Raw genomic sequence first — 18,811 nt, 5'->3', positions numbered from 1 at the left:
CATTGACATCCTTCCAGAGAACATTTTCCTTGGACAACTTTAAAAGTTTTGTAGAGGTTTGCAAGGTGAGAGAATGTTACTGGCAGTCTCAAAATATACTTTTAAAATAAATATTCTCATAAGAGATTAATAATAAGCAATGGTACTACCTTGGCAGTACTAGGGGCACGAGACTGACTGCAGGGTTTGATTGAAGTCTACATCATGAAACAACTGCTCACTGGACATGACCAAAGTCAATGCCCAGTGGGCACTTGGAATACTGGTGCCAAGTCATCACTGGACCCAGTGCCACACATTGCAGCAACTACCAGCTGGGCACTAATAAAGGCAGTGCCTAGTGGCCATTGAGTAAGTTCAGGGAATATACAAGGTTCACAGCCTGTGCCCAGTATTGTTTTAATGTGTATTATGTGTGCTTTTCACCATTTGATTCCTGAACATATATGTTCTTGGATCTAGTATTTAAGTGTAAAACTCACAGGCCCGCCTATTCATTCACACCTTAATTTCAACTATAATCATTGAGTTGTTTAATACGCCATCTTAATTCTACAGCACCTTCTTCACACTAGGAATTAACTACACATCAATGTCTATCCAGCAAAGTCAAGGATGCTTTCCATTGACCAGACTGAGTATTTATTCAGTGTTATGGTTAGTGGGAAATACGAGTATTCCCACCTTCAATAGTCCCTGGTCATCAATGCAACTGTACAGACTGGAAAAAATATCCCAATACCAAAATCAAATATTGATCTCTAAACTGAATAAACAAATAACTAGGGGTTGGTGTGGATCGGTGTAACTTACAGGATTTGCTGTAGCATAACGACGTAAATTTAAATCAAAATCACACAAGATTACACTGCCTTATGCAGGGAGCATAACCCAGCCTTTAGCTCTATTTTCTTAATATTAATGCATAATGAACACTTGCATCAAAAATGTATCAGATGATGCATTTTATGGTAAGAAAATAGTGCTAAATGCAACAGAACAAGAACAGCAGCAGCCAACACCTGCTCATGCTCACCAAATTGGTTGTTTCTGTACTCCTGCAGTAGGATATTGTGCCAGATTACTCATAATTACTAAAGCTGATATGATTGTGTAATTTATTGAAATTTCATGTCAAATGAGTAAAACAATATTACTGAAATGACTCCGGCGTAATTAAAATTTCACCCAGGCCTACAAGTAACTGTTTGACATTTGAAACAATGATGCCAAATTAAGTCCGTATTCTTTAAAGTGGCATATTCTTCAGACTGAACGTTCACTTCAAATTGAATATTTTGTGAAGTTTTAAATATTCAGGCATCATCGTTATAGACAGTAAAACGCCAAGCGTTTATTGTTTTCTTGTCTCTGTTTCTAACAATTCTAAGTGTGCAATTAATTTTGATTATGAATGGTAAATCATTTGTGCCACTGCACCCAGTTATGAATGGTGTGTAAAATGTGAATCAGCAGTGAATAAGCTATATGCCTTGCCCAATTTATATTTAGAGACCTCTTAATGGCACAGAGAAACTATTGCTGGCACACCACGTCCTAACTCTGGAATAAGGTTACTTTCTGCCATTAGGTTACTTTCTAACATGATATCTACCCAAAGGCTGACATGATGACAATAACGTCAGGATACTTCATCAAGGAAGGCAGAGTTTCTCATGGCCAATTTATCTGAATAATCCCTAACCTCTTCTTCTGGGCCGATAATTATTAATTTTCTAGATGTGCTTAGATGAAAAGAAGCATTTCTTGAGTGACAGACATGCAAAAAGACTCATGGAAAAGACAGTCAACGAGAGGTAAAATAGGACCACAAAACAAATGTTTCTACTCTACACAATTGTTCTCAAATCTGGTCTTAGATTGTTTACCTCATCTGGAAGTGAGTAAATTGTGATATTTTTTGAAAACTCTTCATTGCCAAAGAAAATAGTTCCTTGCACAGGCGAGATATCGTTGGTAAAAGTAGGTACAATGATCCAGGATACTGAAACATCTCCAAAATGCCCTTGGTTTCTTACAACAGCATAGTGAGCTGAAAAGGAAAAGAATATTCATCACTTACTGTAAAAAAAAAAATAGGTAGAACAATCCGAATGCGTAGCTTTGATAAAATTAAACTAACAGGTGCTTCTATAAAGGGTAAACAAAATGTGGCCAATACAGATGTAAATGTCACTCAGAATTATGCATTAGGACAGCTCTTAAATGTCTGGCACATCATATTTAAAAGACAGAACTCAAAGCACGATTCGATTGTATCATATGTTTGCATGGGTTCATTTTTTGAAACTATACACGCCTTCTTTTCACAGAGATATGGAATCTACATTAACTCAACTTACAATCAAAGTTTCAGTCAGTCTTGGTGGGATTCAAGCACATTTTACTTCTGGGACTCGGCAGTCTTGCTGGTTCTGCGTATTTTTATCTTAATATTTCAAGAGATCCACTTTTCATAGGGGAATGAGGATTATCGAGGTTGTGTATGGCCAGTGGCACATAGGCAGTGGTCATCGCAGTGCATTCTAGGAAAACACATGGATTAAACCCATCCTAGAAACCCTTCTGAAGAAGAAACACTTCCCAACCTGGCTAGTTAGAAGTTAAAATCGTACAAGTTTGCACTGACTCTTGTTGGCTTTGGGCTGATGCCCAACTTGACATTTAAACTGAATCAATGACACTGAAGAAGATGAATAATTACATTTTCAAGTATCCAGAAACAAGCAGAGTAAAGTGTTGTAGTCTTGGCTCCACATCGCCTAATGACACCTATTGTAGAAGGCTGGTGTGTAGATAATGTTCCACAGAATGCTTGGGTTTGGAATGGATTTGACAGTTGGCAGAGCTGGGGCAAATGGTGTCTGTGTGGTCAGCAGGTCTGGGTGGTTTCTGCCTTTACATCTTTCAATAAAACATTTTTTCGGAGACGAAGAGGAAAACCACCCCACAAGACAGAACTGACGCATGTCTGGTTGAGCAACTGCTCCATCACAGAAAAAATATTTGAGACTGCTGAGCACGCTGTGATGGCAGAGGTGATTGAAGCATATGGAGGCACTGGGACATGCATAGACTGCTCAACAGTAAGGCTCCAGTTCCGGATTTACAGACAGCAGTTCAGGTCTGGTGTAAGTGTGTGTGGGAGGTGCAGCGAAGGACAGCCGGCCTCTGGGGGCAGAATTGGAGGACGCTGTGCTCCTCGCACACAGGTGCAGTGCCCATTATAGTAGGCCAGGCATAAATGGTATTCAACGTGCAGGTGCAGCGGACATGCTTATGGGTCAAGTAAGTGCAATGCAGTTGTTTCAATTAGCACAGCTCGCATGTGCGGCGGACATGTGTAAAGGTCATACCCTGCCACACTTATGGCGGCCAAAAGCGGTACAAAAGGGGGTGGTGATGGACGGAGCATCTGAACCAATCAAACACTCACACCCAGTCAAAAGATCTGGGTATAATCCATCACCGTTCTTTAGCCCACTCTTCCGCATCACCACCCCCTTTTGTACCGCTTTTGGCCGCCATAAGTGTGGCAGGGTATGCTCAGACGTGAGTCCCTTGCTCACTTTGCCACTGGATTCAAGCAAGCCGGGCTGAAGACGGCTGGAATGCCAGAAACCGGTCCTCGGAAGCTTGTTTCCAGTCCAGGGAAGACATGGCTTGGCAGTTCGGGCTGGACTGTTCCCATGAGGCACAGGGTCAGACTGATTTGCAAATAGCCATGTCTGAACTGGGGTGGCAGAGTGGGCTAAAGAACGGTGATGGATTATACCCAGATCTTTTGAATGGGTGTGAGTGTTTGATTGATTCAGATGCTCCGTCCATCACCACCCCCTTTTGTACCGCTTTTGGCCGCCATAAGTGTGGCAGGGTATGCTCAGACGTGAGTCCCTTGCTCACTTTGCCACTGGATTCAAGCAAGCCGGGCTGAAGACGGCTGGAATGCCAGAAACCGGTCCTCGGAAGCTTGTTTCCGGTCCAGGGAAGACATGGCTTGGCAGTTCGGGCTGGACTGTTCCCATGAGGCACAGGTTCAGACTGATTTGCATTTAGCCATGTCTGAACTGGGGTGGCAGAGTGGGCTAAAGAACGGTGATGGATTATACCCAGATCTTTTGACTGGGTGTGAGTGTTTGATTGATTCAGATGCTCCGTCCATCACCACCCCCTTTTGTACCGCTTTTGGCCGCCATAAGTGTGGCAGGGTATGCTCAGACGTGAGTCCCTTGCTCACTTTGCCACTGGATTCAAGCAAGCCGGGCTGAAGACGGCTGGAATGCCAGAAACTGGTCCTCGGAAGCTTGTTTCCGGTCCAGGGAAGACATGGCTTGGCAGTTCGGGCGGGACTGTTCCCATGAGGCACAGGGTCAGACTGATTTGCATATAGCCATGTCTGAACTGGGGTGGCAGAGTGGGCTAAAGAACGGTGATGGATTATACCCAGATCTTTTGACTGGGTGTGAGTGTTTGATTGATTCAGATGCTCCATCCATCACCACCCCCTTTTGTACCGGAATCTGGAAAAAGGCACTCAACTGGATCCGCTCTTTCCTCTCTGGCAGAACGCAGAGGCTCAGACTCCCTCCTTTCCTCTCAGAACCCACAACAACCACCTGCGGAGTACCCCAAGGATCCTCCATCAGCCCCACTCTGTTCAATATCCACATGGCACAACTCGCATCCATCGTCAGGTCACACGGACTCAACATCGTTTTGTACGCATGCGACGAACCGAACATTCACAAATACAACTTTCAAGAAGGATTGGAAGCAGTCACCAGGTGGATGGAGAACAACTGGCAACAACTCAACATGGAAAAAAATTAGATACTCATCATAGTCCCACACCCTGATGCCTGGAACGACACCTGGTGGCCCCTCGCCCTCGGAAACCCACCCTCCCCCACAGACCATGCACGCAATCTCAGAATCATCCTTGACTTTGAACTCAAAATGGACAGACAGATCAAAGCTGTCACCTCCTCATGCTACCACACCCTATGACTACTCCGAAAGACCTTCAACTGGATTCACCTCGAACACAGGAGAACCATCACACATGCCCTCATCAGCAGCAGATTAGATTACGGCAACGCACTCTATGCCGGGACCAACAAAAACTTCACAAGTAAACTCCAGAGTGTCCAGAACACCACCACCATACTAGTTCTGAACCCGCTGCGTCACTGCCACATCAGCCAACATCTTCGATCACTACACAGTATCCCCGTCGAGAAGAGAATCACTTTCAAGCTTCTTACCCATGCACACAAGGCCCTCCACATCACCGGACCCGTCTACATAAACCACCGTCTCTCATTCCACGCACCCCAAAGAGCCCTCCGCCCAGCCCAGCTCTCTCTCGCCAGGGTACCACGCATCAAAAACAAGGGGATGCTCCTTCTCCCTCCTCGCAGCCAAGGCATGGAACACTCTCCTTCTCCACCTCCAACAGACACCTACACTCTCCAAGTTCTTGAAGGACCTCAAGACCTGGCTCTTCAAAAAACCACGGTGTTCCCCCGGAGCTGCCCCTACACCCCTCCCCGAGCACCTTGAGACACTTTTCGGGTGAGTAACAGTGCTTTACAAACTCCTGATTGATTGACTGGTTGATGTGCACACCTTTACGTGAACACTAAACAACAAACGGTACATCACTTCAGGATATTACATGTGGTGATGTGCATAACTTTATGCATGCTGTGAGATACACACTCTGAATTAATCTGTATAACCGTAAGCCTTCTTTGAACAACAACCTACAGAAGTTGTTTCTCTCATATTTTAGATTTTATTGTTGGTCGTTTTCATTATGCAGTCAGTATATCCCCTGCCACCATTTTTGGACATTCCAGGTGAGCCACCAATTCCCTTAGAGGCAGTGGTTTGATGCTTTCGAGATGTATTTAGGGGCCATTGGGGCATCAAGGTTTAGACCACAATGAAAAAAAATTCTGATTACTTCATTTCTTAAGTTTTGAAGGAAGGTCTACACTTAAACATCTTTCAGAGGTGGAGTTAGTGGAAGGTGAAGAGCTCAACGAATTTGAAGAAGCTGTTAAGATGCTGGTGAACAGGTTTAATATACCATATAGCGTGCTGTTTTCCAGACAAACGTTTTTTAAGAGAACCTATAAAATTGAGTTACTGGGGTATTTTGAAGACATTCTGGCTTTCAAAGGAAGACGCATTCAAGGTAAAATCTATGTGACAGTTAAGGATCCAATCATTCTTGGGTGGTTCCATCTGTGTTTGTTTAGCATGGTGTTGCGGCCAGGAGCTAAGGAACAGGTTTTAGTGATCTGAAACACCAGCATAGTCGAAGACATGCTAAATATTTTCCTAAGTGTTTTCAAGGGGAACTAGGAAAGATTAAAAGTTTCAAACACAGGATTAAAATCAAGGAGAAGGGGTACCCGTTAAACACCAATTGAGAGTGGTACCTTTTAGTGTGAGGGATGACCTATAAAAACAATTGGAAACTTTGACTAGGATGGGCATCACAGAGCCAATCATCAACCTGGTTTTCATCATTGGTGGTGGCACGCAAGAGGGTATGTGTTAACCCTTGCACTCTCAACAAAGTGATATGGGTGCACTCTCACCCCCTTTCTAAAATAAACGAGATGCTGACCTCAGTTGCGGGAGTAAAGTTCTTCAACAAACGTGATTTAGCATCTACGTGCCACTAGACTGAGTTAGATCTGGAATCCTGTCACTTCCATCAGTGCTTAGTTTGAGCCAGAGGTTTCTGTTGCTAAGCACAGGCACTTAATCATCGACACCGATGCTTATAGCGCGAACTCGACCTAAATGTATTAGGGCAGTTTTCATGAGAACCAGTTAAGGACACATTTATTTTTGTAGGCATGGGGAGATTAAGTGATTTGCCGAGAATCACAAGATGTTGAGCCTGCGCTGAGACTCGTATCTGGTTCCCCAGCTCTAAAGTTGGCAGCTCTGGCAATCACACCACATCCTCTCCCGCGCTTGTAGGGTTTCATGGTTATTAATTAGTTCTGTTATAGGTGAAATTGGCTAGTGCAAGCTGCCTCCTGACGAGAGCCCTGGCACTTATTTTTATTCAAATTAACCACTGCTTTCATTTCCCCCTGGGGAGTGTATAAGAACTGCTTCATGCCGTTTGGCCTGGCATCAGCTGCTTCAGTATTCCAGAGGGTGATGTTTACATTATTCAAGGGGATTAGGAATGTAGACATCTTTCAAGATGATGTTTTGATATTCACCCATGATCGCCAGACTCATAATGGGGTACTAAACCACTCACCATTTTTCAGCAGCAGGGTGTTGTATAGAAAAGAGAAAAAATTGAATTTTTGAAAGAAACCTTAGAGTACTTAAGCCATATGATTTCTAGTTCTGGTACTAGATCAAAACCCAGGTTGGTCAGTGCTATTCTAGAAACACCACCTCCCACTGACAAAGTGGGGTTAAGTCTTTCCTTGTACTGAGTGAATTTTATTCACGCTTTTAACAGATTTGGTATCTAAGGTTAGACCCATCTCTAATTTACTGAAAAAGAGCGTAAAATTACGATCATCATTACGATGGTGGGAGGACTGCCACTGACAGGCTGTTAGTGGCAGTCTGCCCGACATCCAAACCATCGGTCTGACTGCCAGATTATAATACCGGCAGGTGGAGCGTAGAGGTCGAGGAAAAAACTGCCACCTCCGACAGGATCCACGATCCTGTAGGGGCGGCGGTTATCCTATCCCTACAATGGAGGCGGTGCCTGCTTTTGGGTTAAGTCTCAATTGATGAGTAACAAGACTCTCAAGCCGTATGATCCCTCACTCAAATGTATTTTGACAGGTGATGCCAGAAACATGGGATTAGTAGCAGTATTGACACAGAGTTTGGGCAATGAAGAACACTCAATATGGTTCGCTTCCAGATTACTCAGTGCTTTGAAGGTAAGCTATTCAGTCATTGAAAAGGAATTGTTGGTATGTTGGTGGGCCATTGAGAAATTTCTAAGCTATCTGTGTGGAAGGAGTTTTGCATTGCACACTGATCACAAGCCATTGGTGTTCATTCTTAGAGGCAACAATTCAAAAAAACAATACACCCAGAATAGCCAGGTTTTGTATGAGACTTTTAAAGTTTCAACTCAATGTTGAATACATACATGGTGGAAAAAACATCAGGGCAGACTAATTCTCTCATTTTCCCAGTAAGGTGAGCGTGCATGAGCAGCAAGAACGTGAACGTGATTCTGTCACAGATGATAGTGATGATGAAAGTTGTTTTATCGCAGCAATAGTGTTGGGAAAGGTTTGTCCTTTTTCAGAGACAAAACAGAAGTCTGCCACTAGTGAGGATGTGGTGCTTGGTTTAGTATCCAAATATATCAAAGAGGGTTGGCCGAAGGAGAAAACTCTGGATTCGAGTATCCAGCTGTTTATTAAGGTGATTGAAGATTTATCACTGGAGGATGGTTTAATAATGAGACTTGACAAATTGGTCCATCCCGAAAGACTGTATGTTGATACTAGAAAGTGCCCATGAAGGTCATTTAGGAGCCACATTCACCAAACGTAGAGTACGTTCTGAATTCTGGTAGCTGCAGATGGACTGGGAAGTCGATCTGCTGATTAAAGATTGTGCTGTATGCTCAACAAGGGACAAAGTTCTGAAGACATCAAACCCGCAGTTATCTCCCGTTGAATGTCCTGCTGGGCCATGATTAAAACTTGATTTAGAAGGGCCTTTCAAGTCTCTTGCCATTCATTCAGAGTATCTCTAGTTCTCATTGACTATTACTCAAAGTGGCCAGAGCTAAGATTTGTTGGGGAACCGGATTGCAAATCAGTGCTGAATTTCCTTAAAGATGTATGCATGAGAAAGGGTTTCCCAGAATTCTCAATTTCTGTCAATGGAGTATAATTAGTTTCATCTGATGAGGAAGAATTTGTGGAAATTAGCAGTATTAGGCGTCTAAGGATCTCACTTTATCACCCCCAAACCAATGGTCTGGTTGAGCGCTTCAACAGTGTTTTGGCAGTGTGTGAGGTGGGCTTTGTACAACAGATGTGTTGTGAACACTGCAGACCAAACCATGTTGTGGTTCTACAGGACCACGCCTCAGTCGTCAACAAATGTCTCCCTCCTTTGAGCTGTTTAGAAGTAGAAAACCAAGAAATCAATTCAGGCCTGCATGGATGTCAAGATGGTTGAAACAGAAGGTGTCTTTTGAGGGTATAGCACACTTGTGAAAAATAATGTAAACAATGCCCAACGCAAGCTAAAAGTCTATTATGGCATTAAAAAAAGTGTTTGAGTCAAACCTGTTGCTGTGGGAGATTATGTGCTCGTATCGAAATAATGTTATATCAAAAAAGGTGCTGTTCGTGTTGAGGGTCGTCATTGGTGGACTCTTGCTAAAGTAGTCACAGTTTCACCCAGGCAGGGTAATTTATAAGTACCCATTGGTGGTAAAAATAATGTGCACCCACAGAGTAAATCTGAGCAAAATAACCTTGTCAAAAAAAATCAGAATAAAAATGCAATGAACAAAATGGTTCTCATCATGTCCAGAGAAGAGTACCAGAACAAACTTCCGGACAGGTACAGATGAGTCACTTGTACAGTAAAAGGTACAAGAGCGTAGACTCCTGGGGAGGTTCATATTATTTTCTGCTCTAATTCTCTGCTTGCCTTCCCAACACTATCTTGTTTCCAATAGGTATAACTATTAAGCTCTTATCCTCTTCATCATAGTTTGTATAACTAGTTTCACTAGTAGATACCACGTATTGTTTTATTCATAATATTTAAAGTATTTCATTTCAGTCATGTTTCTGGTTATGAGCCATGCTCTCCATGTTGGGAGCAACTTCTTATATGAATATATTTTATTTTGTTTTAACATTGTTTTGGAAACCTGGTATGGTATGTTTGAAGTTATTGTTATATGTTATCCCTTAATGGGTTTATTGGAAAAATGCGGGGAAAATGTTATGTTGTGAAAGAAAAAGACCTATGTAGTATTCTTGGCTTCACACCACCTCATGACATGTATTGTAGAAGGTTGGTGTGGAGCTTACGTTCTATAGAATGTTTGGGTTTAGAATGGATTTGACAGATGGGAGAGCTGGGGCAAAAAGTGTCTGCGTGGCCTGCTGCTCATGGTGGTCTATGCTACAAAGCTTGCTCGGTGAGGCTATTACTGCATACGATTTTGTAATGTTAAACTCATACCAATGGCACTTGAAATGAAAAAGAGCATTTTAAAGAGTTGCTTATAACATGTTAAGTGGGACTCAACTAATTTAAATGGGCCAAAGTCCATCATTCCAGATTTCGCTAATAAGAAATAAGATTTTAACCTCGTAAATCCCATTTGCTGATGTAATGCGTAGGTGTTCTAATACCTTTGCGAATCTGTTCCAGTGTAGTCAAAATACAACTGATAATGAGCACGAAAGCATGAATTAGAATTTGCCCCTATAATCAAACAATTGAACAGATTAAAGAATGTTGTGAATTTTGTTAAACTAGTGTTTCACTTGCCTGTGTATCATTGTTATAGTTAGGCAGTTCAGATGGTGGAAGAGGCTGGTAACACTTTGGAATGACGCATCGTAGTATTATGACTCTTTTGACTTACATTAGCATCTATTTACGGACAAAGTGTGGGTGTATACATGTTTAAACCTTCAAAATGTGTACTTGTGAAACTAATTTCGAAACAGTTCTTTATTTCGTGGTGTTACTCCAAGGCCCATGGAAAAGGTGGCTTGTTTGTTGTGTTTCCCAAAGGCTATTCACTAATTATTTATTATTTACTCAAACAAAACACCACAATTTGTCAAGCCTGCCGACTGAGCATAGAAACAACAGGTTACTTTGTAACAATATTCATTGCCGTTGATGGGTAATATGTGGCTACTGAATGATGAGTAAAAGGAAGTGGCGATTTTACCTGAAAATTTCTCCTCGTCTTTACTTTCGCTTATTGTCACTTTCAGGCCATCGGCAGGAAACTCTATTACTCCGTGCGGGTCGTCGTTCCTCAGGATTGTTATATTGACTCTGGTGGCCTCTCCCAGCGTGCTTGGCGACTCACTGTGACTGCTGAGCACCACACAATACATCTCGTCCAGCTGGAACAAGCAAACAAGCTCATTGAATCTATAGTGGAACGTATAGGCAAAAACTGGAACACATAGACATAAGAATAGGTCACCATGGCAACACTCTAATGCATGTTCTCAAATGTTTACCCGAATTCAGCTCAACAACCGCCAGAGGAGGAAAAGGTAATTACTCCTGCTAATGCCAGCTGCATGTCTAACCATTGCAAACAGGACGGGACCGAAATCTATTCTATGTGCACTTTGCAAATGCCTGAAGGAGTGTCCATGGAGTCAGGAATGTGATGTGGTCATGCTCAATGGTTTTAAGAACAGTGTTTGTGACAACCAAGTGAAACCAAAGACCTGCTGTAGACCAACAGAGGTCCTTGCATTGCATCGAAATGAGGAACAGGAAAGATGCAATGTTCAAAATGTGAAAAAAAACGTTTGCTTTTCAAACCATTTCTACAAATATCAAAAGGAAAGTGATTATGTGAGTGCTAAGAGGAACAGAAAGAATACTCAATAGTGCGCTAATTGTAGTGACAGATTAGGAGGAGGAGGGACCCAGGGAGAGCCGTGCGCGAGCCGGTCTCTCCCTGGGTTTGTTCGCGCAAGGACGACTGGGCGCAGGACAGGTGGTGTTCTCCTTGATTAGGAGGAAAGTTATATAAGAGGTCCAGGGCAGGCGGGAAAGGAACGCGCTAGTGGGAGGTTGGGGAGGAAGGTTCTTTTGCCCTGTACCTGTATTCTGGGGGCCATGAACGATTTTGCGGCGGGCTGTGCAAATCATTTGAGAGGCGGGGAGAGAGGCTTTCCTTTGTTATGGAGTTCCTGGAGCGGCGTGTTTGGGTTTGGCCCGCCCCCATCGCAGGGCGGCCGTAGGCGTGGCACAGGCGGCCACGGCGTGTCTTTCTCAGCGGCCGGAGGATGGCGAGGACGGAGCTGCGGCCCTGCCGGCTGTTCCCCCGGTGGTGGCTGCGGGTTTCCATGGTGCCGTGGCACCCTCCCCTGAAGTGCCGGGCGCCCACCTGCAGGTATGTTTGGCCCACACTGGGGCTGCCGGCTTGCGAGGGGCGCCCGGCGGGAGGCGTGGTCGGTCTGTAGGGGGCATTGTGCAGGGGTCGGGAGTTTTTTCCGCCTCTTTCACAGCTGGGCAGTCCTCCGTGTGTGACGGGGCTCCGCGGGGGAGGAGCCCCGACTTGTTGTGCCTCACCCATGTTTCTGGTTTTGCTCAGGTAGAGGGCAGGCGCCCTGCGCCCTGCTGGTTGTGTCCCCAGGTGCTTCTTCGTACTTTTGTTGGAGGGGCAGTGTTCCCTCTTGTCCCCTGCCCCCCCCCCCCGGCTCCCCCCTCCCCTCCCTCCTTTGTCCACTGCTGCAGGGGGGGTAGGCTGCTTTTCGGGTCTGTCTCCCTGTCCGGTCTGGGTGGGGTCCTGGCGGGGGGTGCTTCCCTGGAGCTGGTTTTCTCCCCCGTGGCCTGTCCGCGCTGTCCATTCCCCCGGCCCCCGGGCTCCGGTTATGGGGCTTGCTGGGCCTTGTTCTGGTTTCCGGCGGAACACCTGTGCTGGTCTGGGGTGGGGCGGGCTCGGGGGGGGGGGGGGGGGGGTTCTTGCGCCATCCAGCCTGGTTGTTTTTCCCAAGCATTGCGTGGGGGCCCAGTGCCTTGCAGGGTGGTCTGGCGGGCGGTTTGAGCGGTGGCCCATGGGTTGTGCCTTGTCCTGGTGGGTTGTCTGTGGGCGTTTCCCTTGGCTCCAGTGGGGTGTCACTCTCGCTGTTTCCTCGCAGTCTGGCTCGAGCGGCCCTCGTTTTCCCGGTTTCGGCTCCAGCTGGTCGGCTGGTGGCTGGTGAGAGGCTTGCGGACTGACCATACGGCTGTCTCATGTGGGGGGGGGGTACGGGAGAGTTATCTGGAGCGGATTACTCTTCTGCAGCGATGTGCGCAGTGCGCTATGATGGCATTACATGGCAATGTTTCGATGGGGGATGGTGAAGGGGCTCTGCATAGTGGTAGTACGCAGTTTTCTTTTTCTTGATGGGGCGCTGCCAAGTGGCAGTGCGCAAGTTGCATTTTCTGGAGAAGCTTTATATTTGGATTTACAAGATGATGATTTGGAAGAAGGGGAATTGAGGGATAAAGATGCTGGGCTTTTGGCAGCACGGGCCCAGTGGGGTGGGCTGGGGCAACCCCCTGTTTCTCGTATTTTGCAGGAGTCACGTGCGGACCATGCAGCGGTACGTGAGGCAGTGAGGAATAGACCTTCTAAAGGGGATCATGTTGATTTTCAGCAGCAGTCGGCGTCGTTGCCAAGAGGTAAGGATGGATGGTGGGCCGTGTGGAAACCAAGGGAGAGTCTCCCTGTTAAGAGTACAAGATCAATTGGTACAGGTGATGGGGTTCTTGGTGAGCGAGTCGCTCTGGCACCGAGGCTTGAGCGGCCGGTGGGTTTGAATGTTTCTACTATGCAACCTACGGGGGAAGTTTCTACAGTTGGGGATGGGGTGGCTGTGCCAAAACCTGTTACGGAGGATAGTATCCTGCCAAAAAGATTGCCCTGGTGATGGGGTGATTGGGGAGCGAGTCGCTCGAGCACCGCTGCTGGTGCGGCATGCGGAGGTGAATGCTCCTGTCAGCGACACATATGGAGCAGGTTGCGGAGGATAGTATCCTTCCCAAGACAGTGCCTTATTCTGGAGTGGGATGCCTTTGGGTCTCATTTGTTTGAGAACACTAAATTTAGAGTCTGGAATGGCGGAGGATAGTATCCTTCCTAAGCGATTGGCAACAAGGGGAGAGTCTCCCTGCTCAGCGTGACAGATCTATTGGTACTGGGATGGGGTGGTTGAGGAGCGAGTCGCTCGAGCACCGCTGCTGGTGCGGCAGTCGGAGGTGCATGCTAATGTTGCAGGGGATGTTTCCGCCAGTGGCTTGTGCGGACAGGGGACTCAGCGGCACCTACGAAGCAGGTGGCGGGGGATAGTATCCTTCCTAAGCGAATTGCCTTATTCTGGTGCTGGGATGCCTTTGGGGTCTCATTTATCGGAGAAAACTGAATCCAGGATCTGGGATGGTGAGTTTGTGGATGTGTTCGAGCTCCTGCATTGTGTTGGGCAGGCAACGGCAGGGTTTAAGGAAGATTTTGAATTGGCTTGGCGGCCGCGAGTTCCGAAGTCTATTGACAATTGGACCAAGGGAGGGGTACAGGGGGCAGAGGACAGCCTTCGCATTTTGTTTCCTACGGCTAGGAATACCCCGATTTGGAGGTGGCCAAGACTTTGTCCTGGGGGTTTCCTGGTAGGTTTCCGGATTGGGTACCAGGGTCCTCGGTTGGGTCGGTGGTCTGATAATCAGAAGTCCGCCGCAGAGTGCCCCCAGGTTGTGCAGAGGATGTTGGAGTCTGAGCTTGCTGCGGGTGGGATCGCTGGTCCTTTTTCTTAGCTGTCCTTTCCCGGATCTGATATTTTTTCCCCTCCGGGTGTTGTCACCAAAAAGGCGGCTGGGGATTTCCGGCTCCTACACCATTTGTCCTGGCCGGAGGGTCCTCTATCAATGATTTCATCGACCAGGCAGTTTATAGCGTGTCCTATGCTTCGGTTGCTGACGCCCTGAGGCTGGTTTGCACTGTGGGCCCTGGTGCGCTGCTGACGGACAGTGACATTCGCTTGGTTTTCGCCTTCCGCCCATTCATCCGTGGGATTTTTTGGTCTCTTGGGTATGCACTTTGGGGACGTTTTCTATGTTGACAGGGTTTTGCCGATGGGCTGTTCGGTGTCCTGTGCCCTCTTCGGGACTTTCAGTATTTTTTCTGCAATAGCGCTTTCACTTTCATCAGTGGCCATGTTTTGGTATGTCATTGTTTGGATGCTTTCCTTTTCATTGATGCACGGTCTGGGCGGTGTCGGTTGGCCCTTGCGATTTTTCAGGCTATGACCATGGAGCTGGGTGCCCCGTTTGGGCCCGATGAGACCACGTGCACATGTACCATGTTGACCTTTTTTGGGAATTGCAATCGATACCACGGTTGTGGTTGCGAGGCTGCCTGCTGGCACGGTGCGTGAAATCTCTGCTTTCATCGGGTTGGTGTTGGGCGAACGCAATTGGAGCTCCGTGCGCCTTACCGCACCTGTCCGTGCAGCTTTGGGTATCGGGTTGCACATTTTTGCAGGCTTTCAACGGCGTGTCCTTGTTTTTGCGGACGAGGACATTATCTGACAGGTGTCGCTCTTCACGGACGATTCTGGAGCCCACGGCTTCGGCATCTTTTGGGACGGGGTTGGTGCGAGGCTGGCTGGCCTGTTCATTGGCGGGCGCAGCATGGCTTTTTTAGGACTGTTCCTTTTGCTGGCGGCTCTGTACAGCTGGGGGGAAGAGTTCCGGACCCGATCTGTGTTGTTCCGCGTGGACAATATGGCGATGGTTGACCTTGCTAACAGGCAGAGTGCACGGGTTTTTTGCGTGTGTTGACACTGTCGCGTGCCTTCATGTTGTGGTATTCGCAGCTGGATATTGTATTCACTACTCGATATGTTCAAGGGGTCACTCATTGCATTTCTGATGCTTTATCTCGCTCTAAGTGGTTGGAGTTCCGACGTTTGGCTCCTGGGGCAGATCTAGACCCGTTAACGATCCCGCAGTACGTATGGGCCTTGGGGGATTGAGAGTTTTACAGTTGGTTGAGCATTCAGGGCTGACACCACCCGTCGGAGCTATTTCCAGGATTGGGGGGAATCATTGCAGTTCGGTGAGAACAATTTTTCGGTCTGGCATCGGTGGTTTTTTTGTCTGAGGAGCGTTTTTGTTGCATTTTGTTTTGCATTGGTGGACGGAGGCCTCTCCCTCACGGCAATTTTGAGTAAGCTGGCAGGGACACCCTTTTTTATGGGCAGCTTCGGTGGGGGAGGGATCCTGCTGGGGGGGGTGCTGGTCATGCAGGTTTTGAAAGGTTTGGGTAGTTTGCAGGCCGGTGCCCGGAGGCTGCGGCAGCCGGTGAATTTTGATTTGCTTCAACTGCTGTTAGCCCAGTTGGCTGTCTGCTGTTCTGACGCTTTTGAGTGCCGGAAGTTTCGTTTGGGTTTTGTGTGGTTATTTTTGGGGGCATCCCGTGCTTCTGAGTTGTTGGGTTTGTTCAACAGGGCGGGTATGATTAACAGGTGGAGTGGTGCTGGCACAAGGCAGGGTTCGCCTCTGGTTGCGAATGTCTAAAACAGTTCATTTGGGAAGGGTACGTGGGTTTTTTCTTGGGGCGGAGCGGTTGTCATTTCTTGTTGTCCTGTGGGGGAATGGGAGGCTTTCTGGGCGTCCCCCCATTTTTTCCACTGGGGGTAATTCTCTGTCCCGCTGATGGCAGTCGGATTGTTGTTTCGCAGTTGTTGACTGTTCTGAGAAAGGTGCTGTTAGGTCTGGGGCGGGATCCTTTTCAATTTGGTGCTCATTCCTTTCGGATTGGGGCGGCGACGGAGGATGACAGGTTGGGGTGGGACTGGTCCCAGATTTGCTGAATTGGGAGATGCAGGTCGAGATGTGGTGCAAAGTATGTAAGACAATGACTCGTCTTTGTTTTCCTAACATTTGTTTTTCTCCTAGGTCTTTAAAAAAAAACAAAAAAAAAATAAACCTGGGTGTGCACCATGGTGATCTGGACGGCGTTTGGGCCATGCTTCCAATGGACTGGGGCGAGGACTTCTTCAGCCATGGAAACGGCGCGGGCAAAATATTGAATTGTTCGATGAAACTGTTTTGTACAGACTTATGCATTTATTAGTTGGCTCACCCTCATTTGCAAATTTCTGAGAAACATTTCTTTTGCGGGGTTGGGGTCCACCTGTCGCAATTGGGTCTTTCTTTTATCTTTTGGAATTGCGTGATTTAATAGCTACAGCACTGGATGTGCAATTGTGGTGTTCCCCCCCCCCCACCCCCTTTTTTGTCCTTTCCTTTGGGTGGGGCAGGAAAACTCTAAAGGTTTTCCTGGGTGGCGGTTTCTAGTGGGGGGTGGGCAGCCTGGAGCGGGTTGGTCCATCCTCAAAGGGCAGTTAAAGGAAATGAGGGGGTATTCTTCAAGAGTTAGTTGTTTCTGGTTTGGGTTAGGTTAACTTGGTGGGGGGGGGTTACTCCTAGGTAGGGATGCTTAGTCAAGCTGGAAGATTTGGATTTTATTAATTATTAAATAATGTGTTGGAAAGATGTTTGATGTACACACCTGTCTTAAATAAAGTGGCCTTTCTTGCTCTCAAAGAGGTGTGGACAGTGTTTTCTTGCGCGAGGAGGGACCCAGGGAGAGCCGTGCGCGAGCCGGTCTCTCCCTGGGTTTGTTCGCGCAAGGACGACTGGGCGCAGGACAGGTGGTGTTCTCCTTGATTAGGAGGAAAGTTATATAAGAGGTCCAGGGCAGGCGGGAAAGGAACGCGCTAGTGGGAGGTTGGGGAGGAAGGTTCTTTTGCCCCACCCACCCTTCCCCTTTTTTCTCTAGGTTTTTTCCCCATTTTGCAGTCTTTTTCGGTACTGCTATGGCCTTCTGGCCTTGCCACTTTAGGGCAGGTGTCTTGTTCTTTTGTAGGCGGTTTCTAGTGGGGGGTGGGCAGCCTGGAGCGGGTTGGTCCATCCTCAAAGGGCAGTTAAAGGAAATGAGGGGGTATTCTTCAAGAGTTAGTTGTTTCTGGTTTGGGTTAGGTTAACTTGGTGGGGGGGGGTTACTCCTAGGTAGGGATGCTTAGTCAAGCTGGAAGATTTGGATTTTATTAATTATTAAATAATGTGTTGGAAAGATGTTTGATGTACACACCTGTCTTAAATAAAGTGGCCTTTCTTGCTCTCAAAGAGGTGTGGACAGTGTTTTCTTGCGCGATGAAACACTCGTCAATGCCACATCACACAAAAAATCCTATTAAATCGTTTCTCTTTTATATGTCAACAAAATGATGGTCATATTGCAGAATTCTGTAAAGACACGTTTATTTTACACAAACTCATTATTTGTGTGTGGTTAAAGATATGTTGTCGATATCCAGATCAGATGGGGTTTATATTAAGGACGTGAGATTTAAAAAAAAATCATTTTTCTTTGCTTGATAACTCCACTAGTAACTAATGAAAACTAACTAGTGACTTTAAAAAAAGTCCAAAGCCTTCATTATGTGTGGCTGGGTAAATGAGCCGAACTTTCCCTATCACGGAATTACAGATCCCAGCCCACTACGAGTTAGACCCTCAAAGTCCACTCAGAAAAAGGGAATTATCAAGAATGAATTGCCCATTTGGGGCAAGATTTTCAGCTGGAGATTTCGGCTGCTTTTATCAGACAAAATCTCCGGTTGAAGACTAAGGGTTCCTATGGGTCTCCTAGTTCGGATGGGGCTTTAACTCGTGTTACCAGCCCTTTTGAATTAAGACGCCACTCCCAATGACGGCACAAGAGTCTTGATCAAATAAGGTAAGCAGGCCCCTCAAAAAAAAGTCGTAAACATCATTTTTGTTGCACCTGAACGCACAGCTTGCAAGACAACGAAATGTATAACTAAAACTTAGAATATCATACTTACACACTCATAATCACAGCCACGTATTCATATAGCTCCAACTAAGCATCCCACTTTGAATGATTCTCAATATGTTCCTTCCATGTGCTTTCATTAATAAACATCGTTCACTTAATCCTCATGTCAGAGGCAGTAAAGAGTGAATTGAA

The 18,811-nt window shown here is 46.4% G+C and overlaps 1 protein-coding gene across 1 annotated transcript in view; it reads right to left on the bottom strand.

Moving 5' to 3' along the window:
- The window catches only part of ADGRV1 (adhesion G protein-coupled receptor V1), a 2,034,994-nt gene that overhangs the window by 1,712,568 nt on the left and 303,615 nt on the right, over window positions 1-18,811 (bottom strand). Inside the window, exons 14-15 of the mRNA XM_078677778.1 lie at window positions 10,976-11,156; window positions 1,890-2,053 (exon numbers count right to left, since the gene is read on the bottom strand). Coding sequence (XP_078533904.1) covers window positions 1,890-2,053; window positions 10,976-11,156 — 345 coding nt within the window. The remainder of the gene's footprint in view (window positions 1-1,889; window positions 2,054-10,975; window positions 11,157-18,811) is intronic.

Source organism: Lissotriton helveticus, chromosome 2_1, assembly GCF_964261635.1.
Source record: "Lissotriton helveticus chromosome 2_1, aLisHel1.1, whole genome shotgun sequence".
Taxonomy (NCBI): Eukaryota; Metazoa; Chordata; class Amphibia; order Caudata; family Salamandridae; genus Lissotriton; species Lissotriton helveticus.
Note: the sequence above shows the minus strand (reverse complement) of the source record. Positions and strands in the feature narration are given on the sequence as shown.